This window comes from Platalea leucorodia, assembly GCF_965183815.1.
Source record: "Platalea leucorodia genome assembly, chromosome: W".
In the NCBI taxonomy this organism is placed as follows: Eukaryota; Metazoa; Chordata; class Aves; order Pelecaniformes; family Threskiornithidae; genus Platalea; species Platalea leucorodia.
In genome coordinates, this window is record NC_138859.1 from 22,151,662 (window position 1) to 22,172,603 (window position 20,942).

The 20,942-nt window shown below is 42.4% G+C and overlaps 1 protein-coding gene across 1 annotated transcript in view; it reads left to right on the forward strand.

Moving 5' to 3' along the window:
* The window catches only part of LOC309601912 (fibroblast growth factor 10-like), a gene marked incomplete at both ends in the record, with an annotated part of 72,242 nt that extends 51,646 nt beyond the window's left edge, over positions 1-20,596 (forward strand). The window contains 3 exon segments of the mRNA XM_082335174.1: positions 9,679-9,782; positions 20,369-20,563; positions 20,567-20,596. Of these exon segments, the coding sequence (XP_082191300.1) occupies positions 9,679-9,782; positions 20,369-20,563; positions 20,567-20,596 (329 nt within the window).
* Positions 20,597-20,942: the final 346 nt, after the last annotated feature.

A 20,942-nucleotide genomic window follows, 5' to 3' on the forward strand; every position in this document is an offset into this window, starting at 1 on the left:
TGGGAGACAGTCCTCCATGAACTTCTCCAATGGGGGTCCTTCCCACGGGCTGCAGTTCTTCATGAACTACTCCAGCGTGGGTCCTTTCCACGTGTCCTTTCCACGGGGTGCAGTCCTTCAGGAACAGACTGCTCCAGCATGGGTCCCCCGTGGGGTCACAAGTCCTGCCAGCAAACCTGCTCCAGCGTGGGCTCCTCTCTCCACAGGTCCACAGGTCCTGCCAGGAGCCTGCTCCAGTGCGGGCTTCCCACAGGGTCACAGCCTCCTTCAGGAACATCCACCTGCTCTGGTGTGGGGTTCTCCACAGGCTGCAGGTGGATATCTGCTCCACCATTAACCTCCATGGTCTGCAGGAGGACAGCATGCCTCACCATGGTCTTCTCCACGGGCTGCAGGGGAATCTCTGCTCCAGCACCTGGAGCACCTCCTCCCCCTCCTTTTTCTCTGACCTTGGTGTCTGCAGAGTTGTTCCTCTCACATATTCTCACTCCTCTCTTCCGGCTGCTGTTCTGTAGCAGTTTTTTCCCCATTCTTAAATATGTTATCACAGAGGTGCTACTACCATTGCTGATTGGCTCAGCTTTGGCCAGCGGAGAGTCCGTCTTGGAGCCGGCTGGCATTGGCTCTATCAGACATAGGGGAAGCTTCTGGTATCTTCTCACAGAAGCCACTCCTGTAGCCCCCCCCAAAAAAAAAACCTTGCCACGCAACCCAGTACAATAAGTCTCACAACTTTCATACAACATCTCATAGGGATACCTTTTTTCATCTGTTTGTACATACTCTGACTGCTTTAGCACCCAGGCTCACTTCTGTCTGCTCATACCTGTCAGTGACTAAGTAGTGACTGACTCCATTTAATTATAATTTGTGCCCTATTTGTGAATATATGTACTGTATCTGCTAGGAGCTTCTGACTGAGCAGCAGCTGACTGCCTGAGCGGTGAAGACCTGCCTTTCCCGAGATTGCAGGTGATGGACAACTACTTCTCCTGGCAGTCACCATGCGTTTGACTGTTTCTTCTGCAATGCCACTGCCTATATATTATTCCTTGTGTGTTAGACTGGGCAATAAATGGAACAGCCTTAACTCCATCCAGTGTCTTCCACTGTTATTCACATTGAAACTTATACAAATAGTAAAATGCAGAAGGTGACCATAATGATTATGAATGTGAAAGATAACTCAAGATTCCACCCAGGTTGAAATAGGCAGCTCCGCGCACCCCTGAGAAAATTTACTGAGCTATACTAGTCTTATAAGCTTTCGACTGTCCTATGTATTTCTGTGAAGACCTAGAAATTTAAGATTTGGCAGAAATCCCGAGTGCCTGGTCCTGTCTACTAAATGGAAACATATATGGACTGCCAAGTTTCGATTAGGATTTGGATTGGGATCCAAGTTTCCTTATAAACACATGAAGTAATCTTTCTGCTCAATTCAGTACCCATCAGGCCTTAGAATACCGGTCCATTCTTGGGCACCTCACTTGAAAAAACTTAGCCAATTGGAAAGATACCAGAAAGAGAGCAAAGGTCTAGAAAACATATACTACTAGGAATGACTGCAAAAACTTGGATTGTTTAGTCCTTAGGGGTTTAGGTTGATTTGTTTTCTATTGAGAGTTATTTCCAATCCAGATCATTCCAATGATTTTGTTTATAGTGCTGCTCCACAAACAGTTATATTTGAAGGGTTGGTGAACTTCAGCACAGAGGCAGGAAAAAGTATCGGGGAATGGAGGGCTGAAACTCCTTGAGCCATCTTTGTCAAGAGAGCTAACAAATCAGATAGATAACTACAACCCTGCATCTAACCATATATACTAGGTGGGGGTGGGTTTTTTTTCTTTTCCTTTTTTTTTCTCTTGGCACGTGAATTGCTACCATTCCTTGGTCAGTATGAGTCATTGTTGTGGTTTAACCCCAGCCGGCAACTAAGCACCACACAGCCGCTCGCTCATTCCCCCCACCCCAGTGGGATGGGGGAGAGAATTGGAAGGGTAAACAGGAGAAAACTCGTGGGTTGAGATAAGAACAGTTTAATAATTGAAGTAAAATGAAATAGAATAGTAGTAATAGTAGTAGTAGTAGTAGTAGTAGTAGTAGTAGTAGTAGTAATAATAATAATAATAATAATAATATACAAAGCAAGTGATGCACTATACAATTGCTCACCACCCGCTGACCGATGCCCAGCCCGTTCCTGAGCAGCGATCGCTGCCCCCCAGCCAACTCCCCCCAGTTTATATACTGAGCATGACGTCATATGGTATGGAATAGCCCTTTGGCCAGTCTGGGTCAGCTGTCCTGGCTGTGCCCCCTCCCAGCTTCTTGTGCACCTGGCAGAGCATGGGAAGCTGAAAAGTCCTTGCCTAGTGTAAGCACTACTTAGCAACAACTAAAACATCAGTGTGTTATCAACATTATTCTCATCCTAAATCCAAAACACAGCACTATACCAGCTACTAGGAAGAAAAAATCAACTCTATCCCAGCTGAAACCAGGACAGTCATCAGTTATAACTCCTCCATCCCAGAAACAGTTCAGATAATGAATTCTGACACTGTCTGTGTATAATCTACAAGTTATTAAATCTTGCAATGTTGGGGTCAAGCACGCTGAGATCTTCAGACCCTTATATTTTCCATCAACATTCACGTAGCTGGCTGTACCTCTTCCTGTCTTGGCTCAAAGCATGGAGCTCAAGAAATCTGAGCTCTGATTAACAGAGCTAGGTACAGTTGGCTCTACCTGTAGCCATCCCATCTCCACAGCATTAATTAAATCCATGTGAAGGAAGCAAACATGTTTATCTTCCCTCCCACAAGATAGTTCCAGCACTTTGGCTAAATCTGATGACATGCTTGCATGTAAGTAAGTGATGAAAGGGATGGACAAGGTGAGGACAGATCTGAACTCGTCTTAACTGACAGTATAGATGTGTCCTCAAAGTCACTTCTTGCATTTCCTTTGCTTAAGTTTAACCCATCTAACTTTGAACATTTAATGGAGGAGTGGTGGCGTTCAAAACTGTTCTTCGGAGTTGCCTATCTCTCTTCACTGACTAGAGGGGAAAATGCAGACTAACTGTGCTCCTAAATTAATTGTTTCTGTTACATGTCAAGATGTATACTAGCATAAATTGATTCCTTCCTGCCATTCTTGTAGCTAAACTTAAACTCCTTCTTTGGAGGACTTTAAACTTATACTCCTCCTTTGCTCTTGCTATTGCATCACTAATGAGGTTCTCTCTTCCCATGTACCCTACTGCTGCCACTCTTCCATTTATTTGGTCTACAGAGGAGTGTTGGTTGAGTGGTCCTTGCTCTGCTCTGAAATTAAAGTCATAAAAGCAGTAGATAAGGAAAGAAGCAGCAGCTTATTTTCCTTTAATCCCCTTGTGGGTCTGAGAAAGGGCTCTAATTATTAGTCTTTTATATGGTCTTTATGCACCATGGAGATTTCACGTCTTATGCTGATATTGTACTAATGCAGGAAGGCTCAGAGGTCCTGTTTCCACAGCCTTCCACAAGTTTGGATACTTATCTGAGGCTTATCCAAATGCATCAGATGTGGGAATTGGACTGGAAAGTTTATGAGACATTCACATTTTAGCTATAGTTGATCTAAATATGACACATTAGCAGCTTGCTTTGTGGTCTTTCAGTACTTTCACTTCTGATTTAGAGCAGGAAGGGTGGAGGTCTCACCAAATATTAAATAATAATAAAAAGCACCAAACTGATTTTAACTTCAAATAATATTTTTAGCCTTAAGTCAAAGCTCGGGTTATGGTTCAGGTTGGTGCTTATTTGAGATTTCTGCCTAGAACTGTGCCATCGTGGGTTGTGAGATTTGTATCTTAAGCTGCCTTCCAAAGACAACCACAAAGTCTGTAAGATTACATTTTAGTGGAACTACTTTTCTTCATTGAAAAAAGCTTCCAAAGGCAAGTCTTGCTTAGCCCATCTTCAGTTTCCTAGGTTTGTTTCATCTTCTACTCCACCATCTTCCTCTTTCTGTTGTCAGTAATTCTTACGCAAAACAAATAAAAGATAGGAATAACAGTATAACTTTTGATTTGGGGATGTTTTCAACTTGCTTTGCACAGGTGTAAATGGTGAAACAGAATGGAAATAGAGTCAGTGGCACTTCAGTCTTCTCTTTCAAAACCACATCCAACCAATCTTCTTACTGCCTCAAACCACCCTTGTTCAAGCCACCTACTAAGAGCAGCTTTTTGAACTGGCAAATCTTTAATGTTATGCCTTATCACCAACTTTGACCCAAGCCAATGCCAGTCAAAGGAACCCCCTCAGTTTAGAGGGTTTTCTTTATTATTATGTTTTCCTTTCCAAGTTCCTAAAGAGCATGGAACCAGAAACAATTATCTATTAATGAGAATTTCCCCCCCCAAGAATATTAAGTTTTTGTAGTGCTTATTATCAAGCCTAATTACAAGTCAAATTATACAATGGAAATTATTTACTTTACACATTTTCTTGGAGTGAAAAGTTTTAAGCCATGGAAATTCCTAAGCCCAAGCAATGGTATAAAATCAGATACAAGAAACATACAAAGTAGTATTTGAAATGCCTTTTTTGTTTCAGTCTTCACAGAAAAGAAACATGAGCTCCAAAGAGAATCTAACATAGGTTGGAATAGAAAAAGAACAAGATGAAAATGAGTTGGGTGATTTACCTGTTTTTTACTTGATAAAATTTACTCACTCTACTGAGTAGGTCAGCCAAGCCTCTAGAGATTCATTCTGAAAACTTGAGGAGAAAAATGACTCCCCAGATGACTGAGGAAGTAGTAAATATAATACCTCTTTTTAAAAAGGAAAAAACCATCTTTTTCATGTTAGTTTACAGTTTAAACAAGAATTAATGGGCCCAAATTGCAACAAGACCATTTAAATTAGATACTAGAAAAACTTTCTAATGTAGATAGTGGAATAGGTTACCCAGGAGATCGTAGAATCTCAGTTTTTGAAGGTGTCTGAGAACAATCATCTGTCAAGAATGGTTTTCGTAACTAAGGCCAGTGGAGTACCCTCAGTGGTCTGGCATCCTTTCAGCCATATTGTCTATGACTACACATAGGCTCTTACCTCCAAGGCTGCAGCACTTGAAGAATATGAAACTTTACAGAGTTAATCTTGAAAGCTCATGGAAATTATGTTTTTTATTGCAGTAGTATAGAAGTCCAATCACGGCCTATGACTCTACTATATAAACCTTGAGGAAAATACAAAATTTTGTCTGCCCTCAAACAAGTCAGTTTCATTAGATGGTGAAAACACTACAGTTTTAAGCTTCATGCTGTATATCTCAATTTCTTTTTCTTATACATTCCTGCTGAATTTAATAATGACTCAAGAATAATCAAATACATATTTTCACCCTTACATCAAAGTAATTAGATTTAAATCCAGTCTATTTCAAAGTTCTGGAAAGTCCTTATGACTTCTGCTTGTAGATCCATGTCAGATGAGTTGGTGCTCTCATGCTGACCTCTGAAATTTGTGTCTACATCACTGACACCTATGAAATGATTCCTATCAAACTCATGAGAGAATCTTGTCCTAAGAAAATCTGTAAATAATGCTGAATAATTTGCGATCTAGACAAAAGCTAGTTCTGTGCTTGTAACTAGCATGTAACTCCAGTGAAGTCCCTGGGGTGTACAGATAGCAGCAGAGTAGATAGATAGATAAGTACCAAATTATATCCCTGTTATCCAAGGGGTAATAGATCAAGAGTATTATATTTATTAGAAAGAAAAACAGCTATTAAAATTCCCCCTTCTCCTCCCAAAATACTGGAGAGGTTAGAATATGCAAAATTATCACTGAAAATTATATAACATTTTTCAACTTCTTCCAAATACACAAAACAAACTCAGTGAGAATAAATCCAGGATCACTGGTGATCAAACTGATAATAGTTACAAAGAATTCAGCTACATTTGGCTCCAGTTAAACAGCATAACTAGGTATAATCTAGCTAGTTACTGTGGTATATAATGTAAATGTACTAACATTTCCCCTCATGACCTCCTTTCAGCTGCCCCATTGGGGATATAATGCAGTGTGAGACTATGACCAAACTTTATCAGAAAAAATTACTATATTTTCATGAATTATATGAATACTTCTGTTGCTTTAACTTGGGCATTGTACTGAAGAGCAGTGTATCTATCTATCTCCATCATTCAAGTGAAAAACAGTTAAAAAGGGTTAATTCAGTGCAAATTTCTTATTTAAGCACTGTTCTCCTTCAGTTGCTCTCACAAATTTCACAAGTGTAATAGTCAATTGAAATGGTCTAATATGGTGTTATGAAATATGAAAAAATATAACTCAGTTTGATCCATTTCAACATAAAAAATTAATAATGGCACAAGTTATGCCAGTATCTTCTTTTTCTTTTTTATTTTTTTTGTTACTGCTGCTGTTAGAAATGGACCCAGCCTAGTTTTACTGGTTTCACAGTTTGGTTACAGCAATTGATTTCTGTAGAAAGAATTAACTAAATTCTTCTCATCACTTTTTGGCATGGAAAATCCCCAAAAAACCCATGTCACTCATGTAAAAAGAAGTGGGCATTGTAGCAGTGTTCACACCACATTCTTACCCTCTAATAGCTTGTCACCCATATAACTTAAGGCACTCAACTGTCTTTGATTTTGAGCACAAATACTTTAGGGGATGACCCATGGGAGAGAAATATTAAAGATCACTGCTCTATATTAATGCTCTTGCAGAAAATCAAGAAAGCAACTTTGGCTTTTCTTTACTGTGAAAATGAGCAACATTTTAAGAGTAATACAAACATAATAGGCCTTGGCTGGTATGGACTCACTGATCTGCTTGTATCAATGGCATGACACTGGTATATATGAGCTATCAAGACCTAATTAATGAGCCCTCACAACTTTTCTTGAGATTAGAGAGTATAATTCTCTTCATCTTACATATGGAAAATGATATATGGCTCCTTTGCAACAGCAGACGTTAGCCTTAAAAGTAGGTCATAGGTCTTAACTGACTCTTCCCTCATGTTTTCTGGGTCTTCCTAGATTAGAGTTCCCCTAAGTTATAGCTCCTCTTATTTCTGCCTAAGCACCTTGTGCTAATTCTCAAGCTAACATTACATATAAGTAACTAGTGAAAGTTATGGTTAGAGTTTTCATTTATCTAACTGGCCATATCTTTTTCTGCTTGGCAGTAGTTAGGTAACTCCAGATATCAGAGGGGCCTTTGCTGCTACTGAGTTGGATACCACTGATGATGGAGTGAGCTGATTTTGGGAACTGTTGTTCTTACCCCCTCACAGGTAGCAGACTTGCAGTCATATGTAACTGTGTCTTCACTCTGTTTGTTCAAGTCCATTGGGTTTCAAGCCTGAGTGGCAATTAGCGCAGAATTGTTCTCACATAGCTGTAAGAAACTCAGTGGATATTCAGATCTGTCACAGCACATGTGAAGTTTTTTAAGTTTATATGTGCAACTCCATCCTTAGCAATGCTGATTTCTCATGCTGCAATTAAGAATCTTACCATAAAAACCTTACAGCAGAAGGCTTTATAATTGTTTTTTTAATAATACATGATCATTTGTGCCTATCTACATTTATATTTGCATTTTGATATCAATATTTGTATTGTGAGGCACTCACAAGGAAATTAAAACAAAATAATCCTCCTCTTTCAGCTCTTTATAGGTTTGGACAATAAACTTTATTATTATTATTATTATTATTATTATTATTATTATTATTATTATTATTATTATTATTATTACTTCTGGTTTAATATGGCCCATTTTCTGAAGGGCTTCACTAGATCCTAAACCTATTGTTTATCTTGCAGTTCTCACTGAAGTCTTTCTCATATGCAAAGACTCTAGAACTTGTAGCTGTGGCCAACCTAATGCTTCTTGCTAAGTAAATACAAAGCCTCTGGTAACTGCACTAGAATTTATATATCTTCATATCAAAATATATGTAATTTATATATATTTTAAAAAATCTATATTTGTATATTAAAAAATGCATCCAGGAAAGGCCACCTCTCCTTTCTTGACAATAAAATAAGGTCTTTCATGTTAAATTGCTTAGTTTGATGTTCTCTCTCTTTTTCATGCACATAAACTGTCATCAGTTTGCTTCCCAATAAAAATCAGCTATTACTTTGTCATGCTTGATTCACAGCCACTGCCCAGCTACCATCAAAGCCTCTACTTCTAATCACAGAACAAGTAACACCCTCAACTCCTCTGTTAATCCTGAGTTGCATAGACCAGTACAATGGCCATACAGAATGGCTTTTGCATCGTATATAAAGCAGCCATTTCCAAAAAAATGTTCAGTGAAAAAACTTCCTCCTTACCTCACTGCACACTAAAGTCCACATGGTTCCACAGTCTGAACAGACTGCATTCAGTTTTCAGGGACAGAAAATCAGCACTTCCAGAAAAAGCACTGAATACCAAGTTACACTGTTGGCTTCAGTTGCTGTGTGGTTACCATAAGGAATTTTTAAGTAAATGAAAAAACATATGGATTTTCCAGTACTTCTCTTATCAGACAAAAAGCATAGAACAGATTTAGGAGGAAATTATTGCAGATTCCTTTTTTTTTAAGCAGTTGGCAACTCATCAATGTTTTTCCAGCTGATCTGTTCATCACATTATTTGTTACTTGGTCTAGGATGTTTTTCTCTAAAATTTCTCAACACTTTTGCCCTTCCTGTAATTTCCCTAGTGGTAGACCTGTTGTGACCACTGAGTTAGATGGACTATTGTTCTGACTACTACTACTACTTTAAAAATCAGAAGAAAGATTGGAGCCAGGCATACTACCTGGATAAACCATTTAGAAGATATTTGGTTGGAGCTATATTTCTCTTATATTAAGACACTATGCCCAAACAACGTAGCCATCCAGTTACTCTAGTAATAGCTGAAAAGGGATTTCTAAAGTCACTATGTAAGTTGTAGTAACTTCTACTACTCCCAAATCAGTATGCTCTTGGGCAGAAAACAAAGAGATGAAAAGCTCTGTCTCCCATTACTGGCCCCTTGATCCATCAAATATCCCAGAAAGAGTTTGTTTCAAAGAAAAAAACTTAATCATAGTTATTACAAACACAGCAAAATGTTTCCAATATCTGAAAGAGAAAGATAATATGGTTGTTAGGGTTAGTCTTACTATATCCCAAAATGTCAACACACATGCCAAAAATTAATTTTATCAGCTCAGTGCAGCCAAGGGATTTAGTTTATCTAACTGTCCTACAAGGAATAAATAGTTTACCACTATTTTTGAAGATTGGGGTAAATCTAACATTCTATTGACATATGCTATAGATTTAATTTAATGCTGTGGTTCAGATAGATAGCTCTTCTGAAAAATTTTAGTAAAATCTATGCTAAGAAGAATGGAGCTGTTTCAGTATTTATGGAGTTTAAAATGCAGGGTTAGCAAAGGAAACGTTAATTGAAACGATGTTTGTGTATATTCTTGCAATGATTTGGAGAATGTTGCTAAAGTTTGTTGGGCAGTTGGTTCTGAATATTAGAAGTTTACTATTTTTCAGGTTTATTGGTCTTTTCTATAGTGAGAAAATCCTCTAATGAAGTGATTAAATAGTTCAATTTTTATTTTTTAGGCATATTGGAGATAACATCTGTAGAAATCGGAGTTGTGGCAGTTAAGTCCATTAAGAGCAACTATTATTTAGCCATGAACAAGAAAGGAAAAGTCTACGGCTCTGTAAGTATTTTTTTATCTTCCAAATGGATTGCAGTAGTCAGCACAGTTCCCTCTCTTACCTACTGAAAACCCCACTTGACTGTGTATTACTACTAATTAGAACCGAAATGAGCTGTTCATCAAAATTTCATCCTGTGGTAAACCAGCAGCCCCCCCTCTCCACAAGCTCCCTGGTGTTTGTTAGGCTCATATCATACCAAAGCAGCTGCTAGAGGATTTATCATGCTTACCACTTCAGTCAGGATTCTTATTAAGTAGTGGCCAATGGAGAGGGTCCTAGAAAATATAATCTTTAAGGCTGCTTTTCCCTTTTTTTTCTGCAGTACAGCCACATTTATCAGTAATTCCAGGGGGATAAACTGTATCTAAAATCTTGTAAACTTCAGCTGATGGAGGAGACGCACCAAATTATCAAACTACAACTGCCAGGAAGATCTCTAGAGTAGCCAGCTTTAAAATGACCGTATTAATTAATACGCAAGATTATGGGCAGTACAGAGAGACAGAGACTTATATATCAGCAGACAGATAAGCTTTGACTGAGCAGAATTTGGATATCATGTGAAAATTGTCCATATATACTCTATTTGTATTTGTGTAAGTTTGGGGTTACTGATAGTTTCAGTAAACAAACAAACAAACAAACAAAAACCAGTAACTATCCAAATATTGTTCTGGTATTACATCTGGTTTGGTTTGTAATTTTTCAGCTTTTTGCCAGTTCCAGTGAGTTTGAGCCCACATAAATGTAAATTTATTCTAGTCATCTGCAAAGGTTATGAGCCAATCTTCAGATTGCTCAATATTCAGTACATCCATAGGCTTTAAAGAGAGCACTTCACAGATAGGTACTGGGGCTGGGTTTATCCTCGAGCAATGTAGCTAAGCCTACCTCTGCTGAAAATGATGAAGTAATGCCAGTCTGAGACTACCAGCAGAATCAACTGAGATTCGAGGGGGCTGAAGTCATTTAGCCCTCTTTTTTTTAAGGAAGCATTTCTACGAGGTGGGTTTAGTTCATACCTGATCTGAATTCTCCCAGTGCCAGGAGGCACACAAGGCGCGAACATCATTCTTCCACTTCGATCGGTCTGCGGCTGCGTGCTCTGGAGTCCCAAGGGCCACAGCGCAGTCTTCTGTTGGTTTTTTCCTCAAGACATGACCGATCCAGTTCCATCTCCTCCTCCTCACTTCATTACTGATTTTCTCCATCTCTGAAAGTTGATGCTCGTCGTTTCTGCAACTTTTTTTTTTTTTTTTTTTTTCCCCGGGAGGAGGTAGTTGGCCTCCTGCCCAACCCCCATGACTTGGAGGGCCAGTGGTTTTTCTGTCAGGGTGGCCTTCCCTTAGGCTGCGTTGGTTCGCGGCACCTTCTTCAATTTTATCCGGTGCACCCTCCAGAGAGGGATCCCCTATCCACCACCCAGGGGACGCGCCTTCTAGCCGTGCAGCCCCAGCCGAAGGGTTTAGTTCATACAAACTATATAAACTGTCTTCCCTCATCTGCACTGTGGCTAGTCACTCCTGGTTCATAAGGTTACTTCTGACCTTCTAAACTCCTGGGCAGTGTCAAAGAATCACATTAAGGAAAGACCAGAACAGAGAAATGTTTCTTAAGCTCTCATAAATGTGAATTTTAATTTCTAAAATTACACTGGTCAGAAATACAGGATGATCAGTGCTCAGTCCTGCACCATTGAGAGGTATAAGGGTATACTGAGTTGCTGACAAAGTTACCATTTGTCAGTTAAGCTCCATTCATTGATTGTGGGTGTGCTTCTGGACACGTGAAGGTGTTAGCATAAATCACCATAGTCAATTCACATGTCTCAGTGAACAGTGTTTAACTTAGTTGTTTGTGATGATCTATCCCAAAGCCTGAGATAAGTTTTCCTACCCAAGTTGTTAGCCATGGCTGGTGTGGTGAGAGTTCATTCCAACCCTATACACACACAAAAGAAGGCAAAGCAGCTTTCATGTATCATAAGTCACTCAGTCGGTGAGGCACACGGCGGCAGCAATGGTAAGTAAGTCCTGCAACTGGGCGCTAGGTTGGGGTGGAAAAGGGGGTTTCCTGTGCCGGGGAACCCGATAAAGAGCCTGGTGGCGCCAAAGCAAAACTGGCTGCTCTCGTGAGTGAGGCAAATGGGGCTTGGGTGTTGCTGGGGCAACTGCGGGAGATTTAAACGGGCCCCTAGGGAGCGCAAGCGACCAGGAGCACGGCGAACAGGACGGGCAAACAGGACGGGCAAACAGGACGGGCAAACAGGGCATGGCGCGTCAGAAAGGGCGTGGTGCGGCAGTTCGTGCAGGCAGAGCGAGCAGGCAGCTGGCGAGCTCTCCTTGTGGTCTACGCCCTCCCGGAAGACACCTAGCCATGGTTTCCGCTCGGACAAGAGCCATCGCCAGAAGGGATGTGGTGATGCAGACGGAGCTCCCACTAAAACATGCAGCCACCCAGGTCTCTGGCTGCAGGGAGTGCCAGAGTCTTGCTCTGGTGATGGAGGGCAGCCGAGACAACACCTGCGTGAGGTGCAACCAGGTGGAGGATCTGCTCAGCTTGGTGGCAGAGCTGAAAGAAGAAGTAGCAAGACTGAGGAGTATCAGGGAGTGCGAGAGGGAGATAGACTGGTGGAGCCACTCCCTACCATCCCTGAGACGAGCACGCCAGATGGAAGCATCAAGAGGAGAGGCTCCCCTACCTTCTCGCCACCAGGCAGAAGGAGGGGACCTAAGAGACAAAGGGGGATGGAAATAGATCCCTGCTCGGCACAGCGGGAGAATCCTCTCCCGGCCTACCTCGCCCTCCCAGGTGCCCTTACACAATAGGTATGAGGCTCTGGAACTTGAGGGCCAGGAGGGTGAAGATGCGGACAGTGATCCATCCAAGGGGTTGACTAGGGGGAACCAGTCAGCCCCACACATTACAATGGCCACTGGTAAGAAAAAAAGAAGGGTAATAAGGATGGGATCAGGAAGGCCAAGGCTCGGCTGGAGCTGAACCTGGCGAGGGATGCAAAGAATAATAAGAAGGGCTTCTATAGGTACATTAACCAGAAAAGGAAGGTTAAGGAAAGCGTACCCCCTCTGATGAGCAGCAGTGGCGAGCTAGTAACAACAGACGAGGAGAAGGCTGAGGTACTCAACAACTTCTTGGCCTCAGTCTTCACTGGCAACCTCTCTCCTCACACCTCCCGAGTCAATGGGCTACTTGATGGGGATCGGGAGGGCAGAGGTCCTCCCACTGTAAGAGAAGATCAAGTTCGTGACCACCTGAGGAACCTGAACATACATAAGTCTATGGGTCCCGATGAGATGCATCCCAGAGTCCTGAGGGAATTGGCTGATGTAGCTGCTAAGCCACTCGCCATGATACTTGAAAAGTCAAGGCAGTCAGGTGAAGTCCCCGGGGACTGGAAAAAGGGAAATATTGCAGCCATTTTTAAAAAGGGTAAAAAGGAGGACCCTGGGAACTGTCAGCCTCACCTCTGTGCCTGGGAAGACCATGGAACAGAACCTCCTGGAATCTATGCTAAGGCACATGGAGGACAGGGAGGTGATTTGGGACAGCCAGCACGGCTTCACCAAGGGCAAGTCCTGCCTGACCAACCTAGTGGCCTTCTATGATGGAGGGACTGCATCAGCGGACGAGGGAAGAGCTACGAATGTCATCTATCTGTCATCTATTCTATAAGGCCTTTGACAAGGTCCCCCACAATATACTCCTCTCTAAACTGGAAGGATACGGATTTGATGGGCAGACTGTTCGGTGGATAAGGAATTGGCTGGATGGTCACATCCAGAGGGTAATGGTCAATGGCTCGGTGTCCAGATGAAGAACAGTGACAAGTGGTGTCCCTCCGGGGTCCGTTCTGGTGCCAGTGCTGTTTAATATCTTCATCAATGACATAGACAGTGGGATAGAGTGCACCCTCAGCAAGTTTGCAGATGACACCAAGCTGAGTGGTGCAGTCGACACGCCTGAGGGACGGGATGCCATCCAGAGGGACCTGGACAGGCTGGAGAGGTGGGCCTGTGTGAACCTCATGAGGTTCAACAAGGACAAGTGCAAGGTCCTGCACCTGGGTCAGGGTAATCCCCAGTATCAGTACGGGCTGGGGGATGAAGGGATTGTGTGCAGCCCTGCCGAAAAGGACTTGGGGGTACTGATAGATGAAAAGCTGGACATGAACCAGCAATGTGCACTCGCAGCCCAGAAGGCCAACCGTATCTTGGGCTGCATCAAAAGAAGTGTGGCCAGCAGGTCGAGGGAGGTGATTCTGCCCCTCTACTCTGCTTTGATGAGACCCCACCTGGAGTACTGCGTCCAGCTCTGGGGTCCTCAGTACAAGAAGGACGTAGACCTGTTGGAGCGGGTCCAGAGAAGGGCCACAAAAATGATCAGAGGGATGGAACACCTCTCCTATGAGGACAGGCTGAAAGAGCTGGGGTTGTTCAGCCTGGAGCAGAGAAGGCTCCAGGGAGACCTTATTGCGGCCTTCCAATACTTAAAGGGGGCTTATAAGAAAGATGGGGACAGACTTTTTAGCAGGGCCAGTAGTGATAGGACAAGGGGTAATGGTTTTAAACTAAAAGAGGGTAGATTCAGACTAGATATAAGGAAGACATTTTTTACGATGAGGGTGGTGAAACACTGGAACAGGTTGCCCAGAGAGGTGGTAGATGCCCCATCCTTGGAAACATTCAAGGACAGGCTGGATGGGGCTCTGAGCAACCTGACCTAGTGGAAGATGTCCCTGCCAATTGCAGGGGGGATGGACTAGATGACCTTCAAAGGTCCATTCCATCCCAAAGCATTCTATGATTCTATGATTCTATGATTCTATGATTTTATGAATTGTCATAGGTGACTCCCTTCTGAGGGGAACAGAGGGCCCGATATGTTGACTGGACCCATCCCATAGGGAAGTCTGCTGCCTCCCTGGGGCCCGGGTCAGAGACATTACTAGGAAGCTCCCTAGGCTGGTAAAATCATCTGATTATTATCCACTATTGGTTGTTCAGGTTGGCAGCGATGAGGTAGCTGATAGAGGCACAAAGCCGATCAAAAGGGATTTTAGAGAACTGGGGCGATTACTTGAAGGATCAGGAGCACAGATGGTGTTTTTCTCCATCCCTTCAGTAGCCAGGAGGCATATGGAAAGGAACAGGAAGACCCACCTCATCAACACATGGCTCGGAGGCTGGTGCCAGCAGCGGAATTTTGGTTTTTTTGACCATGGGGCAGTTTACATGGCACCAGGCCTGCTGGAGACAGATGGGGTTCACCTGTCGCAAAGGGGGAAAAGGATTCTGGCTCAGGAGTTAGCAGACCTCATTGAGAGAGCTTTAAACTAGATGCGAAGGGGGAAGGGGATAAAACCAGGCTTGCTAGGGATGAGCCTAGGGGTGGCATGCCTGTGTTGGAGAAGAGATCAATAGCCCAACTGAAGTGCATTTACACCAATGCACACAGCATGAGCAATAAGCAGGAGGAGCTGGAAGCCATTGCGCAGCAGGAAAACTATGATGTGGTCACCATCACGGAAACATGGTGGGATGTCTCACACAACTGGAGTGCTGCAATGGATGGCTACAAGCTCTTTAGAAGGGACAGGCAAGGAAGGAGAGGTGGTGGGGTAGCCTTGTACGTCAGAGAGTGTTTTGACTGTCTAGAGCTCAACAAAGGTAATGATTAGGTTGAGTGCTTATGGGTTAAGATCAGGGGGAAGGCTAACAAGGCAGACATCCTGGTGGGAGTCTGTTATAGACCACCCAACCAGGATGAGGAAACAGATGAAGTATTCTACAAGCATTTGGCTGAAGTCTCACAATCTCTAGCCCTTGTTCTCGTGGGAGACTTCAACTTACCAGATACCTGCTGGAAATACAACACAGCAGAGAGAAAGCAGTCTCAGAGGTTCCTGGAGTGTGTGGAACATAACTTCCTGACACAGCTGGTGAGGGAGCCAACCAGGGGAGGTGCCCCACTGGACCTGTTGTTTACGAACAGAGAAGGCCTGGTGGGCGATGTGGTGGTCGGAGGCTGTCTTGGGCTCAGTGACCATGAAATGATAGAGTTTTCAATTCTTGGAGAAGTAAGGAGGGGGGTCAGCAAAACTGCTACCCTGAACTTTAGAAGGGCAGACTTTGGATTGTTTAGGAGTCTGGTTAACAGAGTCCCTTGGGAGGCAGTCCTGAAAGGCAAAGGAGTCCAGGAAGGCTGGATGTTATTCAAGAAGGAAGTCTTAAAGGTGCAGGAGCAGGCTGTCCCCATGTGCCGTAAGATGAGCAGGCGGGGGAGAAGACTGGCCTGACTGAACAAAGAGCTTTGGCTGGAACTCAGGAATAAAAGGAGAGTTTATGACCTTTGGAAGAAGAGAGCTTACCACCTTTGGAGTCAACTCAGGAGGACTACAAGGATGTTGTGAGGTTATGCAGGGAGAAGATTAGAAAGGCGAAGGCCCAGCTAGAACTTAAACTGGCCACTGCAGTTAAAGATAACAAAAAATGTTTTTACAAATATATCAGCGACAAAAGGAGGGCCAAGAAGAATCTCCATCCTTTGTTCAATGCAGAGGGAAACATTGCCACAAAGGATGAGGAGAAGGCTGAGGTACTTAATGCCTTCTTTGCCTCAGTCTTTAATAGTCAGACTGGTCATCCTCGGGGTTTTCAGGCCCCTGAGCTGGGAGATGGAGATAGGATGCAGAATGAAGTCCCAGTTGTCGAAGAGGTGGCAGTCACTGACCTGCTCCTCCACCTGGATGCCCACAAGTCCATGGGGCCAGATGGGATCCACCCGAGGATACTGAGGGAGCTGGCAGAGGAGCTTGCCAAGCCACTCTCCATCATTTATCAGCAGTCCTGGTCAACCAGGGAGGTCCCGGATGACTGGAAGTTAGCTAATGTGACGCCCCTCTACAAGAAGGGTCGGAAGGAGGATCCCAGAAACTACAGGCCTGTCAGCCTGACCTCGGTGCCGGGAAAGGTCATGGAGCAGGTCATCTTGAGTGCCATTATGCAGCATGTGCGGGACAACCGGGGGATCAGGCCCAGCCAGCATGGGTTTATGAAAGGGAGATCCTGTTTCACTAACCTGGTCTCCTTCTATGACAAGGTGACCCGCTTAGTGGATGAGGGGAAGGCTGTGGATGTTGTCTACTTGGACTTTAGTAAGGCCTTTGACACTGTCTCCCACAGCATTCTCGTGGAGAAGCTGGCTGCTCACAGCTTGGATAAGTGCACTCTGCGCTGGGTTAAAAACTGGATGGACGGCCGAGCCCAGAGAGTGGTGGTTAAAGAAGTCAAATCCAGTTGGCGGCCGGTCACGAGTGGTGTTCCCCAGGGCTCAGTACTGGGGCCGGTCCTGTTAACTGAGTGCACCCTCAGGAAGTTTGCAGATGACACCAAGTTGGGTGGGAGTGTCGATCTGCTGGAGGGTAGGAAGGCCCTACAGAGGGACCTGGACAGGCTGGATTGATGGGCCGAGGCCAACTGCATGAGATTCAATAAGGCTAAGTGCCGGGTCCTGCCCTTGGGTCACAACAACCCCATGCAACGCTACAGGCTGGGGGAGGAGTGGCTGGAGAGCTGCCTGGCAGAAAAGGACCTGGGGGTGTTGGTCGACAGCTGCCTGAACATGAGCCAGCAGGGTGCTCAGGTGGCCAAGAGGGCCAATGGCATCCTGGCTTGTATCAGGAATAGTGTGGCCAGCAGGACCAGGGAGGTGATAGTGCCCCTGTACTCGGCACTGGTGAGGCCGCACCTCGAGTACTGTGTTCAGTTTTGGGCCCTTCACTACAAGAAGGACATTGAGGTACTACAGCATGTCCAGAGGAGGGCAACGAAGTTGGTGAAGGGTCTAGAGATCAAGTCTTCTGAGGAGCGGCTGAGGGAGCTGGGGTTGTTTAGCCTGGTGAAGAGGAGGCTGAGGGGAGACCTTATTGCTCTCTACAACTACCTGGAAGGAGGTTGTAGCGAGGTGGGGGTTGGTCTCTTCTGCCAAGAAAAAGCAATAGGACGAGAGGAAACGGCCTCAAGCTGTGCCAGGGGAGGTTTAGGTTGAATATTAGAAAAACTTCTTCACCGAAAGGGTAGTCAGGCACTGGAACAGGCTGCCCAGGGAAGTGGTTGAGTCTCCATCCCTGGAGGTATTTAAAAGAAGGGTAGACGTGGTGCTCGAGGACATGGTTTAGTGGTGGACTTGGCAGTGATAGGTTAATGGTTGGACTCGATGATCTTAAGGGTCTTTTCCAACCTTAACGATTCTATGATCCTATGAAGTGGAAACTGCTGCCATAAGATTCAGTAATTCACAGTGTATTAGAAATAGTGTTGACAGGAGGATACAAATGTGGAAAGCCTTTTTTTTTTTAATTGCAGCTGAGATAATTTTTCAATATTCACATCATAAAATCACAATATAATTTCTTATCCAAACCTATTCCGTAATACTTCAGAGATTTCAGGAATCCTTCTGTTGTTATTTTTCCCATCCTCCAAAGACTTGCAGTTAGATTCATATTACTATACTGTGGCAGCTTGCAGATGGATATGAAAAACAGAACCAATAAAAATTGTAAAAACACTCTGTGGATGTGCATGTGCACAATAGACATTGGTTCAGGGTTATACTGAAATTTGTTTGAAATGAGCAAAGCAGTCCTGGGCTAACACTCAGATCCCTGCCAATAAGGCTTCTTAACCACATCACATCATCTGTTCTCTCTGTATTATCTAAGAATAGAGATAAAAGTTTGTATTTAAGTACAATTCTGCATTTGGGAAAACAAGTCAAGTAAGCCTGTTTCTATGTTTATCAAATAGGTTACCATTTGACTGACTTTGGTTAGATTGAGAGAGCAAAGGAAGACTCACTATTTGGTTACTTTAACAAAATAAGGTGCTGGCAGATAAGAGAAATTACTGCAATTTAGAACTGGGATTGATGGTCACCTGCCTTCTTAATACCTTGAAGCAGGAGGTGGCATATTACAGCAAGTAAAAGTTAAAAAATGATCTGTATGTAGCTTTGTGAATACAGGCAGTATCGAGGGTCATTTTGCAGAGAGTCTTTGCTTGATAGTGTCTTCCCCAACAGTCATTGTTCAGCTAACTACTAATCCCAAAATTGAAGTGCATTTTGGGAGCCAAATTGAGTTTGAATATGTGCAATTCTGTTAGGAAAACACAAGCATGTGTTCTGTAGTCTTAGCAGCAACTAAGTAAAACATTAATTATAGACCTGAAAATTCTTACTGTATCAAAGTACTGAACATTAACTAGTTTAAACATTCTAATTTAAATTAATAGGAATGGAAAATATATTTTTTAAAATATTCTTATGTCCATTTTGTTAATGTGGGTACTTTATATCTTTATTAGCTGAATATCTAAGGATTTTGATCATAATAAAAGATAAAACATCCCCGAAATTCTTATCTGTACCATGAAAATTGTTTTATTATTCAGACATATTTCTCATCTTGTTCATAGACACATTAAAAATACCACATGTAGTTAGTATATCATACTCTGAGATTCTGACATGCTTCTGCCTGAGCTGCAAAAATAACATCTTGTTTTCTGAAAAGCAGAAAAAACAAAATGCTAATTTTTGGTTGTTATTTAATTATGTTGTAAATGTCCTACTTTCAAAAGCTTTCTAAATGGAATATAAGTAACTTAATCAAACTGGTTTTTTTATATGTAGGAATTACTTGTTTGCGAAAACAAAGCATTCTTGGCTTCATTATAGAGAAGATCTGTGTAAAAGTGCATTTAACATTATAGAAAAAATAGTCTTTCCCTACGTGCTTCCACATGCTTGTATTTTTTATCCTTTCTAACAAACTGACAACAGTTTCTCCTTTTAAAAGAAAAAACCTTCATCCCTGGTACCCTACATGAAATAATTGCTTTCAAGTTTACTTAGTCAATAAGATACAGGATTATATATGATTCTTTTTTAGGCTAAGCCCTCTTCAAGTCATCAAAGTAAACAGGCCTCACATCCATTGTAACAGCAGCATAACAGTGATTTGCACCCATCCAAAAAAAACCTTTTTCATGGCCAGTGTGGTGTAAAGGATCTTACTTTAAATAAGAAGTAGGCCTATGCCATGCATTTTTGTTTAACATATGGTATCAATAATCTGGTTCAAAATATTTAAGGGTTATATTTGTTAGAACTGAAATATGATGAATGATTCCAAGATTGCTACCTCATACTTTGAGTTTATGACTAGAGAATTTAATTTAATATTGTTGCCGTATTCCAACACAGGGAAATTTCATTTTGGCTGTGAGTGAATGATATCATTTTACTGCTATAATTATACACTGAATAATTGATTATGTCTTTTGTTGGTTTCACTTTTTGCAGTCTAACTGATGTTGCTTTAAATGCTATGGACACAGTGAAACTTTTCTTTAAAATACACTGTAGAATCCTAAAAGGGCGTCACATACAAAACACTCAAATCTTCCAAAACATTTTTAGAAATTATTTACCTTCAGTATGCTGCAACTCTGAAAGATTATGTTTATTCTGAATTTGTGCATTTATTTTCTTCTTTTAACAGAAGGAGTTTAACAGTGATTGCAAATTGAAGGAAAGAATAGAAGAAAATGGATATAACACATATGCATCCTTAAATTGGAAGCACAATGGAAGGCAAATGTTCGTGGCCCTGAATGGAAGGGGAGCCATAAAGAGAGGACAGAAAACAAGAAGGAAAAACACTTCAGCTCACTTTCTTCCAATGGTAGTAATGCCATAGATGAAGGAACTATTTTATCGATGCAGTTGAACCAAAGGCTCCTATGTCAAGAATATTTGGTAATCCTCTTGAAGTGTAAATGCAAGGAAATAGTGCAGACATCTGCTTGTTTGAAAAGAGAGCAGGGGAAGCCTTTGAAGGTTTTGTAGTCATTGCTGGCACATGAAATACTTTTATTTAGTCAGGTATCATATCTTATAATCAAGATACAAGCTGGATCAAATGGGATGGAAGTTATTGCCAGTATGAACAATTTTTTTTAATCTCTGTGACAGAATTTAAGGAACTTGAGACAATCTGTTGAATGACCTTCATGGGGAAAGTTATTTATAGAATACTAACTCATATCAAAGACCTTAATTGATCATTCAAGCCT